This window comes from Erpetoichthys calabaricus, chromosome 3, assembly GCF_900747795.2.
Source record: "Erpetoichthys calabaricus chromosome 3, fErpCal1.3, whole genome shotgun sequence".
In the NCBI taxonomy this organism is placed as follows: Eukaryota; Metazoa; Chordata; class Cladistia; order Polypteriformes; family Polypteridae; genus Erpetoichthys; species Erpetoichthys calabaricus.
The window spans coordinates 12952242-12966171 of NC_041396.2; the positions used below are offsets into that span (position 1 = coordinate 12952242).

Genomic DNA, 13930 nt, shown 5'->3' on the forward strand with positions numbered 1-13930 from the left:
TGAAATGTCAAAGTCTCAAACTTATCGTACCATTTCTGAGCTAATGGCAGTGGAAGAGTTGTTCCCCTATGAGTTTCAAGTATATTATTATGGAGTCCTACACTCCAAGTTTGGACAGGCACTCGAGGAGATAAAAAAAACTTAGGTTTTCGGGAGAAGTTATGAATGGGCACTTTGATGTTCTCATTCCCTACACTTACATGCCTGATGTACACATGGAGCGCACACAAATTGAGGATAAAAGTTGGTCGCCTTAAAAGGCGGGTGAGCCTAGTATTATAGGGAAAGGCGTCCTCAAAAGTCCTCATTTTTCGACCCAAATGTCCTCATTTCCAGAGAAAGAGAGTTGGCAGCCCTAGGTATGCCAAGCTTGCAGCCGAGCCAGAGGAGCAAGGCTGGAAGGTGAAGGTGTGTCCAGTAGAGGTGGGCTGCAGGGGCTTTGTAGCTCATTCCACTACAAGGCTGCTGAAGGAAGTGGGCATCAGAGGGCACGCCCATTGGAAGGCACTTATGGAGTTTGCCACTGTCGCTGAAAGAAGCAGTCACTGGTTGTGGCTGAAGCGAAAGGAGACAGTATGGGCTGCCGAATGACCACTTAGTAACCATTCGACACTCACCCAGGTCTGATCAGCCTGTGGTGGGCCTGCCTCGGCTGAGGGTGGTAAAAGGCCGAAACGCTCTATGAGGCCTAGGTACACCAATGATGTCATATTGGTGGAAACATCGCCTAGTGGTCATTTCCAATGTCATCTCAATATAGAAGACATCCCCAAGCCTACTCAAGGCAAGTGCTGTGCTGAATCATCAAGGATTGTAATATCTGGTCCAGTGATTCTTAACCTTGTTTGAGTCACAGACCCCTTTAAGAATCTGATGAAAGCTATGAACCCTCTTCCCCAGAAATATTCACATAAACACAACTTTGCAAGCAATGAATATCATGTACTTTATTTATCGAGATTTGATTGTCTCATACATATATGACATGTAGGGTGACTGCTATTTTTCTCGCGCAACATGTTATTTTTCTTGCGTGTTATTTTTCTTACAAGTAAGCCCGCGATTCACCAGCGAATCGGAAATCCAAGAATGGCAATCAGTTTCTGCGTGATGAAATATCATGGAGGGTATATGCGGTGGTGTGGGTGGTCGCGTCCGGGCGGCTGTACAACCTGCCGTGCACGCTTTACCTCAGGTTTATTTCACAGGTCGTAGGCATGGTAAAGTTTCCATTTAATTCAATAACATGTATCCATATGGGCTCGTTTACAGGTCGTAGCCATACAGGCTCATGTTTGTATTACTAATCGTTGAGCTCCCTCCATTTGGATACGTGCCTCCTTTGCCTGTGCTGTGTCAAAAGCGCGTTGTGGGTGCACTCGTTCATTGTCCGGGTGGCTGTACAACCTGGCATGCACGCTTTACCTTAGGTTTAGTTGACAGGTCGTAGGCATGGTAAAGTTTCCATTTAATTGAATAACCTTATTTGAACTAAAGCAGTTTCTTTGTGTGGGCGCCTTCGTTCATTAAGTCTAGTTTACAGGTGGTGTTGTGTCTCGTCTTTGTTGTTCTGTGGCTGTGTCATTAGGTAGAAGTCGTGTACTGTTAGGAAGCATACTCCAACCTATACACACTGAGTTCTGGCACAGTAGATTATTCGTGTTGGATCTGTGCTTCTCTTACATGTAGTGTTTCAGAAACGCGTTGTAGGCGCCTTTGAGCTCTGTGTTGTTGGAGCCGTGACTCCTTTGCGTCCGCTGTTTCAGAGGCGCATTGTAGGCGCCTTCGTTCATTTTGTTTATCCATATGGGCTCGTTTTTGTATTTCCGTTACTTAAGGTGTTTCGTTTTGGAGCCGTGACTTCTTCGCTTGTGGTGTTCGTGAAGTGTGTGGTAGGTGCCTCCGTTTATTGTTTGTATCCCAAACATGCCACACAGACTGCTGGCACATACATACTACTGACTCTGGGAGGCCGCTGCATTTGACTGTGGGTTGTGGTTTTTTGGGTGGTGTTTGGGCACCATCTACTGACTTCTGGGAAGCCTCTGCGTTTGACTCTGGGGCGCCGCGGCGCACTGCGCATGCGTATCGGTGCCTCCGTGTATGAATTAAAACTGTGGTTTAGTAATGTAGATGAGTATCTAACTCATGCATTAGGCTTGGGTGCGAGAAAAATCACGCAAGAAAAAATCAACAGTTACCGGGCTGTATAGTGAATATACATGTTCATTTTTATCTGACCCTCACGGACCCCCTAAAACCTATCCATGGACCCCCTAGGTCAGCGTTTCTCAACCTTTAAGTATTTGCGACCCGAGTTTTCATAACAGTTTTAATCACGCCCCCCCTAACGTTTTTTTGAAAGGAGCCCACTAATACCAATTTGTTCTTTTTTAATTAATGATATATCATAGATGCATATTTTATTATACCTACTTAACTTTTATCGACATTTATCTAATTCTATATTTATTTTTCTAGTATCAGAATGTAGTTTAAGTTAATTTGTTTTGGTTTCAATAGATGTATTTTTCATATTTTTGATTCTTGTTTTCTTTCTTTCACATCTTCACGCCCCCCTTTTTGTTACTTCGCGCCCCCCTAGGGGGGCCCGTCTCACAGGTTGAGAACCACTGCCCTAGGTGTCCACGGACATCAGGTTAAGAACCCCTGAACTAGTCCTTTTAAACAAATTATTGCTTTCTTCTTGCCATTTCATGGTGGCTCCTGGCCCAGATAGATCTCAACATTTATTATGTTTTCTTCATTATAAGGCTAGCATAACCTAAGAAAAAATGTATTCAGGAATTCCATGACCTCAGTTGTTGTTCTTCCTCACAGTTAGATGTAAGGGCTACCTCACTATGGACTTTCACATACCGCCCACCATCCCACCGCTGCACCAGAGGAGTTCTTACCATTGGACATGAATTCCGTCACAATCAAGATGGGCTCTTTAGTAACCACAGCGTAGAGTCGTACGAGCTTATTGTGTTGAAGGGTCTTCATTATGTTGGCTTCAGCCAGGAAAGCCTCTGGAGCCATGTTGCCCTCTTTGAGGGTCTTGATAGCCACTTTTTGACGGTTTTTATACAGCCCTGTAAAACAAAAGGGAAACATACAGAAACATTAAAATCTGAAATACAGTGGACTCAGAAAGTATTCACACCCCTTCCATTTCTGCACATGTTATTGCGTTATAGATTTCATTTTAAATGGGTAAATTTTCAATGTCTGCCCATCAGTCTACACTCCATAAACCCAGAATGACAGAGTTTGCAAATGTCTGACATAGACACAAAACATCTGGCCTTTTTCTCAGTACCTTATTGAAGGACATCTGGATTTGGGAATTTTATGTCATTCTCCTCTCCTATCTCAAGCTCTGCCGGATTGGAGGGAGACCATCAGTAGAGAGCGACTTTCAGGTCTCTCCAGAGTTTTCCCGAGTGGGCTCAAGTCTGAGCTCTAACTGGGCCCCCCAAAAAACATTCGGAGAGTTGTCCTTAAGCCACTCCTGTGTTGTGTATGCTTTGTCTCTAATTGGGACTTGAACTTTTGGCCATTCTGAGGTGGTCCAGAGTGCTCTGGGGAAGGTTTTCATTGAGGGTATTTCTGTACTTTGCTCCCTTTAGCTTTGTCTCCCACCCTCCTGTCACTAAAATAGAAACCCACCAGTGTTGTGCAAGTTCACAGCTCATGTGAACGAGCTCAAAGTTCAGTTCACACAGATTAAAATGAATAAGTTCATGTTCAGAGATCACCATTTCAATTCTGAACTCGTTCATGTTCAGTTCATTTTGTATTTTTTAAGGAGTGAGAATAAATGACCCATGAGTTTACTTATTTCAATTTTCCATGCCTTATATTAGGCTATTGCAGTGTTCTTGAATAAAATACAATAATGATGAAGACTTTCTTATTTACACTTTATTGCAGGGGTCTTGAGGGAAGTGTGACCGTGGTGAGGTTTACGGTAGGAGTGACGGAGGTGGGATTACATCAGGGATCGGCTCTGAGCCCTTTCTTATTTGCAATGGTGATGGACAGGTTGACAGACAAGATTAGACAGGAGTCCACATGGACTGTGATGTTTGCTGATGACATTGTGATCTGTAACGATAGTAGGGAGCAGGTTGATGAGACCCTGGAGAGGTGGACATCTGCTCTACAGATGAGAGGAATGAAGGTCAGTAGGACCATCAAGACAGAATACATGTGTGTAAATGAGAGGGGTTGGGGAGTTGGCGAAGGTGAATGAGTTTAAATACTTGGGATCAACAGTACAGAGTAATGGGGACTGTGGAAGAGAGGTGAAAAAGAGAGTACAGGCAGGGTGGAGTGAGTGGAGAAGAGTGTCAGTAGTGATTTTTAACAGACAGATATCAGCAAGAGTGAAAGGGAAGGTCTACAGGACGGTAGCGAGACCAGCTATGTTATATGGGTTGGAGACGGTGGCACTGACCAGAAAGCAGGAGACAGAGCTGGAGGTGGCAGAGTTAAAGATGCTAAGATTTGCATTGGGTGTGATGAGGATGGACAGGATAAGAAATGAGGACATTAGAGGGGCAGCTCAGGTTAGACAGTTGGGAGACAAAGTCAGAGAGGCGAGATTGCGTTGGTTTGGACATGTGCAGAGGAGAGATGAGGGGTATATTGGGAGAAGGGTGCTAAGGAAAGAGCTGACAGACAAGAGGAGAAGAGGAAGGCCTAACAGAAGGTTTATGGATGTGGTGAGAGGGGGCATGCAGATGATGGGTGTAACTGAACAAGTTTTCAGGTTGCTTATCAAGGAGACTATGGTGTACAACTTCACACTGGCTATTATGTACACATACATGTTCATTTTCTACACTTTTTTCCCTGAACTTGGATGGATTGGTGCATTTTGTGTGCAAGCTATATTTGCTTGAAATTGAAGTACCCAGGGCATGGGAAAAGCACTATAGAAACAAAGTATTATTATTACAGGACACCCTTCAGTAGTAATCTCTGTCACTTCTGTCAGAGACAGAAGACCATGGGCTCGTTCTACAAAGGCATTGACAGTAGGCCAGAAGGCATAGTTACAAAAAAGGCAAGAGGAACTTCCAGGAGTTGTGTTTTTCTGAACAGGCAAAGCAAAATACCCTAATACAGACTACACTACATACAGTGGTGTGAAAAACTATTTGCCCCCTTCCTGATTTCTTATTCTTTTGCATGTTTGTCACACAAAATGTTTCTGATCATCAAACACATTTAACCATTAGTCAAATGTAACACAAGTAAACACAAAATGCAGTTTTTAAATGATGGTGTTTATTATTTAGGGAGAAAAAAAAATCCAAACCTACATGGCCCTGTGTGAAAAAGTAATTGCCCCCTTGTTAAAAAATAACCTAACTGTGGTGTATCACACCTGAGTTCAATTTCCGTAGCCACCCCCAGGCCTGATTACTGTCACACCTGTTTCAATCAAGAAATCACTTAAATAGGTGCTGCCTGACACAGAGAAGTAGACCAAAAGCACCTCAAAAGCTAGACATCATGCCAAGATCCAAAGAAATTCAGGAACAAATGAGAGCAGAAGTAATTGAGATCTATCAGTCTGGTAAAGGTTATAAAGCCATTTCTAAAGCTTTGGGACTCCAGCGAACCACAGTGAGAGCCATTATCCACAAATGGCAAAAACATGGAACAGTGGTGAACCTTCCCAGGAGTGGCCGGCCGACCAAAATTACCCCAAGAGCGCAGAGACAACTCATCCGAGAGGTCACAAAAGACCCCAGGACAACGTCTAAAGAACTGCAGGCCTCACTTGCCTCAATTAAGGTCAGTGTTCACGACTCCACCATAAGAAAGAGACTGGGCAAAAACGGCCTGCATGGCAGATTTCCAAGACGCAAACCACTGTTAAGCAAAAAGAACATTAGGGCTCGTCTCAATGTTGCTAAGAAACATCTCAATGATTGCCAAGACTTTTGGGAAAATACCTTGTGGAGTGATGAGTCAAAAGTTGAACTTTTTGGAAGGCAAATGTCCCGTTACATCTGGCGTAAAAGGAACACAGCATTTCAGAAAAAGAACATCATACCAACAGTAAAATATGGTGGTGGTAGTGTGATGGTCTGGGGTTGTTTTGCTGCTTCAGGACCTGGAAGGCTTGCTGTGATAGATGGAACCATGAATTCTACTGTCTACCAAAAAAATCCTGAAGGAGAATGTCCGGCCATCTGTTCGTCAACTCAAGCTGAAGCGATCTTGGGTGCTGCAACAGGACACTGACCCAAAACACACCAGCAAATCCACCTCTGAATGGCTGAAGAAAAACAAAATGAAGACTTTGGAGTGGCCTAGTCAAAGTCCTGACCTGAATCCAATTGAGATGCTATGGCATGACCTTAAAAAGGCGGTTCATGCTAGAAAACCTTCAAATAAAGTTAAATTACAACAATTTTGCAAAGATGAGTGGGCCAAAATTCCTCCAGAGCGCTGTAAAAGACTCATTGCAAGTTATCGCAAACGCTTGATTGCAGTTATTGCTGCTAAGGGTGGCCCAAGCAGTTATTAGGTTCAGGGGGCAATTACTTTTTCACACAGGGCCATGTAGGTTTGGATTTTTTTTTCTCCCTAAATAATAAAAACCACCATTTACAAACTGCATTTTGTGTTTACTTGTGTTATATTTGACTAATGGTTAAATGTGTTTGATGATCAGAAACATTTTGTGTGACAAACATGCAAAAGAATAAGAAATCAGGAAGGGGGCAAATAGTTTTTCACACCACTGTAAATGTGTCAATTGACTTAAATGGTGTACCGTGGACTATCTACATTAGGAGGCAAACGGCAAAAAGAAATAACGGGAAAGAGCAGAAGTGTGAACATGACCTACCTCCTTTGAGGCAAGTCAGCTGTGTTCATGTTAAGTTAAAAGCACATAACTTTACCCTGTAATACACTGTGTAAAAGATGAATGTTCTCTTCATTCCCTTGTACTAATCCTTGTCTAAGAAGTTAAGCAGAAGTAAGCTTTAAAAACATGCTTTGCTGAGCAAACAGAAAAATATTTCTCCAAAGGACTCAAGGTCTAAGCATTCCACACTGAGACTGCCTTATCACGTTTTCCCTTAGTTTACATCTGAACGCCATAACAAAGGGGCCAAGAAATCAAGTTGCAAAAGGGGCGTTGGAGGGGCTCAAGGATTATGTATAATAAAGTGTTGACTGTTGCATTTCAAAATGATATTAAATCACGCATTCTAGGGCTATAAAAACTTGCCCCACCCAACAGACGGGGTTCAGAAGAGCCCTGATGCTGTCAAGTAATATTGATTGCCTGTTTTTCTGAAACCTGCTCACTGTGATGATGAGAAAATAAAGCTGCTATATGACCACACCTGCTGTCTTATCTGGTGTCTTCATCCGCAACTGTCACATATATAAACAAAAAATAATGCAGTAGCTAGAATGACCGCATTAAATCTGTTAATGCACTATTAGACACTATTGTGAAATGTAAGAAATTTTTAATAAAAACCAAATCAGACTCAATCTCAATGTGGACTGTTGTAAAAGTCCCTGAATCTTGTAAGTTGTCTCGAATAAGTGTGTAGTGTAGAACAGTTATTTTGGAAAACCGAATAATCTATAGTGTGTTTCTTTTACAATCAGAGAAGTCTGACCAAGAATTTTGTCACAGCTTTTATAGAATATACAGAGCTAAAACTATTTAACCAAGTTACACAAAGAACTATTAAAAGACACAGTATGGCCATTTTCATATTATTAATTGAAACACCACATCTTTAGGTGAAATTTTCAAAATTAGCAAGTACAGGTACACGTCACAAGGAGGCAAGTTCTTCAGCCTACTATACTGTATTGAGGATTTGTTCTGTTCTGTTCTGTGTGTTGTATTGACCTTCTTTTTGACACCCACTGCATGCCCAAGCTACCTGGCAAGAGGTCTGTCTTTGAACTGCCTTTCCCAAGGTTCCTTCCATTTTTTTGGGAGTTTTTCCTTGTCTTCTTAGAGAGTCAAGGCTGGGGGGTTGTCAAGAGGCAGGGCCTGTTAAAGCCCATTGCGGCACTTCTTGTGTGATTTTGGGCTATACAAAAATAAATTGTATTGTATTGTATTGTACTATGGACTGGCAGAACATTTCCAGCAGCTTTTTGCACACACGGAAAGACCTGAGAGTCTTCTTAGCAAGTCCAGTCTACTTGGCCCTTCTTGTCCAGCACCACTGTGCTCCCAGATTAATCCAGTTGTCATTCATGTGAACCCCCAGTTCCTTGTAGCTATGCACCACCTCCATGTCCTCCCTCTGGATTTCCACTGGTCTCAAAGGCTTCTTGCCACGTTAGAAGTCCACCACCAGCTCTTTTGTTTTGCTAATGTTGAGTTGCAAGTTTCTGTCTTTGCACCAAAAAATGAAGTCCTCGACGACTTTCCTGTACTCTGACTCATCTCCATTATTAATGCAGCCTATGATGGACGAGTCTTCTGAAAATTTCTGTAGATAGCAAGCGCTGGTATTGTGCTGGAAGTCTGTTGTTTGGAGGGTGAGCAGGAAGGAAGATAGGACAGTTCAACCTGAGGTGCTCCAGTATTACACAGCACCATTTCTGACACACAGTCCCTCAGCCTCACAAACTGCTGTCTGTTGGCCAGGTATTCCATGATCCAGGGGATTGTGGGGGCATTAAGATTCAAAGCTTTGAGCCGTTTCTCCAGTTGATGAGACAGAATGGCGTTAAAAGCACTGGAAAAGTCAAAGAACGTGATCCTGACTGTGGTGCCGGCTTTGTCCAAGTGGGATTAGACTCTGTGGAGCATGGAGATGAGAGCGTCCTCTACACCAACATGTGTCTGCCAGGCAAACTGCAGAGGATCCAATACTTTAGAAAGTCCTGACTTTGGGGGATGAAAACTTATGCACACTCGTGATTTCTCCTTTTTACTTATTTGTATATGAAGTACAGGGAAAATATTGTAGTCTTTCAAAGATTCGATGTCGAGATTTTGATGAATCTCAACGTTTTAGACATTTCTGAATTTATTGTATTCAAAATACAGGGAAAGTATTGGGATACTGTAAAAATTCCATTTCGAGATTTTGATGAATCTCGACGTTTTAGACCTTCCCGAGTCTGGAAATACGATTTTTAGAATTATGTGTGTGTCTGTATACGTTTGTAAACATGATAACTTCAGTTCGCTTTCACTTAGGTCAACCAAATTTTGCATACAAGTATTAGGTACAAAATGTAGATTTCTATTAACCTTTGGGCTATCTTCGCTAACCAGAGGTGGTACTTGACCTTTTCTTCATGCAGCTGCAGAATCCAATTTATTCAAATTTACTTTTATAATAATTGTTCAATAAATTATTGATTTGATTTGATTTTGATGGTTCTTTAATATACATAATATCTTTATATATAATCTTCATTTGGATCTTGATCTTTGTTTGTCCGCGAATTCATGTGGTGTTCCTGCTGTGTTCAGTAGAGGGCAGTAGTAATGGAGGAGGAGAGGAAGTGAGGGGGAGGATCGTTGGATGAGGTTGGAGTGTGGTGATTAAAGAGGATTGAACTAAAGGAGACTACGTGCTGTTTGTACTGGCTCAATACACAACACCTTGGTTGTTACTTTTGTTTACAAACACTGTCGACACCACTCTTTGTGTTTAGATCTGGCGTCGACACCACTCTTTGTGTTTAGATCTGGCGTCGGCACCACTCTTTGTGTTTAGATCTGGCGTTGACACCTGCTTCGTTGTCGAGACTGTGGTTTTTTGTGTTTCTATCGACCATCGTTGGTAGCACTTCGTCCAAATCGAATGTTCACCCACTTCTTGGAGTCGGCAGTCAGAGTATATAAGTCGGACACACTTCTGTGATTTTCCATCAGTTGGTGTTTGGAGTTCAAGAAAGAAGCATTGGTTCTTCCTTACTCTTTGGATTGCCACAAAGCAACCTGCGAGATTGGAGAAAGGTTGAGAAGAGATCGTGACAGGAAACGACAGCGTCATGAAAACAAGACGGACTGTGAATGGAGAGAAACAGAAATGCTCCTCCACCACCACATAATTACTATTCGGACAGTGATTCTGAGTAGGCCGTTCCTATCGAATCAATGTCCAAGGGTTTTGTTTTGTAATTTTGTTTCCCTTATAAAAAATCATAATGCTGTGCGACGAAGGGCCCAGTTCACGACTGGCAGCCACGTTTAAACAGGGAGCCCTTCACAGACAACTTTAACACGCGCTACATAGTTGGGCGCACATGGCTAGTAAAAATATAATCATTATCTTTAGGTTTACTCCTCAAATATCCATCCCCATATCTGTCTATACGATAAAGTCGAGGGGAGACCACTCACAATTTTTTGTCTTCATTATTATTTGTGTCACAATAAAAATTTGTTGCACCTTCAAAGTGGTAGATGTGTTGTGTACGTCAAATGGTGCTAACCCCCCAAAAATCCATTTGAATTCCAGGTTGTAATGCGAAAACACAGGATAAATACTGAGGGGGATGAATACTTGCACAAGGCACTGTACAAATCCTCAGTTTTTATCCTTTCTTGTTCATTCTTATTGATTATCTCCAAAATCAACTGTAATTCAGTAAGGATTTCTCTCAAAGTAAAATTATCTGTAACCTTAGAACACCGTAACCTTCAAACATTTAAAAAACATGGAAATATTAATTAATGAATATGTAATTATTAACAGTTTGAATTTTTAATTTAGCTTAATTTCTCCATAAAACTTAATCCTGCAAAGCATTAATGCCTGATATAATTTGAAGTGTGTGGTGGATGGCTGGGGCCCCGATAATGGAAGGTCCGGTGGGGACAACCTATCCAGAACATTACCTCCCTCAGAGCACTAGAGGGCAGCCACCCTGGCATGCAGGAAAGCCACAATGTTTGAAGCATGAAAGCTCAACCCTGCTGGGGCCCGTGGCCACCACCAGGGGGCGCCTGGGGAGCTGCTGAGCCCTTAATTGCTGCACTTGTGCCACACCTGGAAGTGCTGCTAGGAAAAGGTCAACGAGCACCTGGAGCACTTCCGGGTGTTTTATAAAAGGAGCCAGCAGCCACTACTATGAGAGCCAGAGTTGGGTGGGAGAAGACGAAGCTTCTCTGTAGGAGTGAAGGGGGAAACAGAGAGAGAAACAAAAAAAGAGGAGATGGGTATGGAAGGAAAAAAGGAAAAATAAAAACGTGTGGGCCTTGAACTTGTGTTCCTGGTCTGTCTGTGCCGGGTTTTGGTCAGCAGTGCGCCTCCTGGTGGTCCACAAGTGTAAATCGTAGTCTTCTTAATGTTCAGAGAACTGTCACAAACTGAATTTAACATATTCTGCAGTGTCTGTCACCACGGTCGCTCCAAGAAGCACTAAGTGATTGATGAGCGGGTCGAGGAGCACAAAGGTTACAAAGAATTTCATGTGTTGCTTTAGTTATGACTAGCCATCCCCAGCGGCTTTGCCCGCATAGTAGTGGAACAGGACAAACTTTAAAAATTAATAAGCAAACAGGTATTGCTCGCTAAACGCAGGCGAGGTAAACTCCAATACGTGGCGATTCAAACAGAGGCTGGAGCGTGAGTGAGGAGGGCCCTCGCCTCGGCCCGCAGCCTCTGTCTTGGATTAGCACGAATAAATCGTTCCTGTAAGCGAACTCTGATTCTTAGCGTGATGAGAGAAGTCGCAAAATCAGCTGGAATGTTCAAGCAAATTCTAGAAAAAAAACCCCGATCTAAATCCGTTAATTAGTTATCTTGTTTGTTTTCTAAGCGGATATAAGGTACACGCTCTGAGGCTGGCGCGTGAGTGAGGAGGGCCCTGCCCCCTTCCCCTCGGCCCGCTGTGTGTCTCTCAGATTCGTGCAAATAAATCTACCGCAAGCGAACTATGATACTTAGCGCTATGAGAGAAGTCGCAAAATTGACTGGAATGTTCAAGCAAATTCTAGAAAAAAACCCTGATCTAAATCTGTTAAGTAGTTCTCTCGTTCGTTAGCTAAGCGGATGTAAGATACGCCCCGAGGCTGGCGCGTGAATGACGAGGGCCCGACCCCTCATTCTTTGTCTCAGATTCGCACAAATAAATCGGTACCGCAAGCGAATGATGATAGTTAGCGCTATGAGAGAAGTCGTAAAATTAACCGGAATGTTCAAGCAAATTCTAGAAAAAAACCCTGATCTAAATCCGTTAAGTAGTTCTCTCGTTCGTTAGCTAAGCGAATGTAAGATACACCCCGAGGCTGGCGCGTGAATGACGAGGGCCCGACCCCTCATTCTTTGTTTCAGATTCGCACAAATAAATCGGTACCGCAAGCGAACTATGATAGTTAGCGCTATGAGAGAAGTCGTAAAATTAATCGGAATGTTCAAGCAAATTATAGAAAAAAATCCCAATCTAAATCCATTAAGTAGTTCAGTAGTAGATCAGTCTTACGATGAAGTTTACCATTAAGATTCTTTTGGGCTGCACACCCCTGAATATTAAATAAGAAAAGAACTCTTGTAAAAATGCAGACCTTTACACAAGAGTTTCAATAGAAAAGCTCTATATATAAAAGGAGATCTAGATTATTGTGACTTTGAAAATAATTTTAAAGAAAAAAAAATAAGTAGACAATTTGGAGCAAAAATTGACAAACAAAAAGCGTAAACAGTGTGATGGACAGCCAGGAGGCCAATATATTGGAAGGACCGGGAGAGCAGACGTACACAGGACACTGCCTCCCTTTGAGTGCTAGATGGCAGCCCCACCAAGGGGTTGCAGAGGCACCTCAGATTCCCCCTGGGCTTCTTGGGGAATTTGCTGCAGCCCTGTTGGGTTCCATGGATGCCACCTGGGGGAGCTGTGGAGGTTTGCATAGCTGGGAGTGATTCCAGATGCGGCTAACGAGCCACCTGGAGCAACCCCAGGAGAAGAATAAAAGGAGCCGTCAGAGATGGGTGGACCTGACCTCACTTCTGGCACCTACTGATGACTTCATTCCACTTCCTATCCTCCTGCTATAAAAACAGTCAACATTCACAAGTCAACCAGTCAATACATGATTTTGTTTAGGCTCAGTCTGAAGAGATTACTCTTTGCTTGTTTCAAATTTTATTTTTTTCTTCTCTCTACACTACAATATACAACTCTTTTTTTGTGGTGATCGTGTCTTCCTACAAATGTAACGTCTCTGTAAATTGTAAGGTTAAAATGTAACATCTTTGTAAACTGTATTGTGCAAGATGAGATGCGGCTAATGAGCCACCTGGAGCAGCCCCAGGAGCAGAATAAAAAGGAGCCGCCTCACTTCACTCGGGGAGCCAGAGATGGGTGCAAGAGCACGAAGCTTGACAAAGAAAGAAAGACTGCGTATTAGTGCTGTGTATTCCTTATGGATCTATGCTGTAGTGTGGAGTGAGAGAAAAGCGATTCCTCGCTATAATAAACGTGTGCTGTGTGGCAAATTTTGCATCTGTCTATATTGGGGTTTGGGCAGCTGGAACGCCCTCTGGTGGCCACAACAGCTTGATTTGATTTATGGCATTTCCGTTTGCAGACCAATATTTTATGCATGGAATCAACCCTAAAGTGCAAAATAAAAAAGCATGAACATGTGACACTCACCCATCCATACTTCACCAAACTGTCCTGCCCCGAGCTTCTTTACCAATTTCAGGGTCTCTCTGGGAATTTCCCACTCATCCTGCCCCCAAGGTCTTTGGGGTGTTGAGCTTTTGCAGGGCATTGTTAGCCTCTGGCAAAGTCCATCTGCCTTTTCTGTAAAAGTATGGAGAGCAAACACGGTGTTAAGGAGCCAGTTAGAGACCTCAGTCTGTCTGGAGTCACGAGAGGGTGGGAATGTCCAACAAAGAAAAGCAAGAAGGCCGACGTAAGATAGTAAACTTCGCATCACCTCATCTGGCAT

At 42.9% G+C, this 13930-nt stretch overlaps 1 protein-coding gene across 1 annotated transcript in view; it reads right to left on the reverse strand.

Moving 5' to 3' along the window:
• blk (BLK proto-oncogene, Src family tyrosine kinase) overlaps positions 1–13930 on the reverse strand; it is a 244730-nt gene that overhangs the window by 48404 nt on the left and 182396 nt on the right. Inside the window, exons 9-10 of the mRNA XM_051924437.1 lie at positions 13630–13782; positions 2919–3098 (exon numbers count right to left, since the gene is read on the reverse strand). Of these exons, the coding sequence (XP_051780397.1) occupies positions 2919–3098; positions 13630–13782 (333 nt within the window). The remainder of the gene's footprint in view (positions 1–2918; positions 3099–13629; positions 13783–13930) is intronic.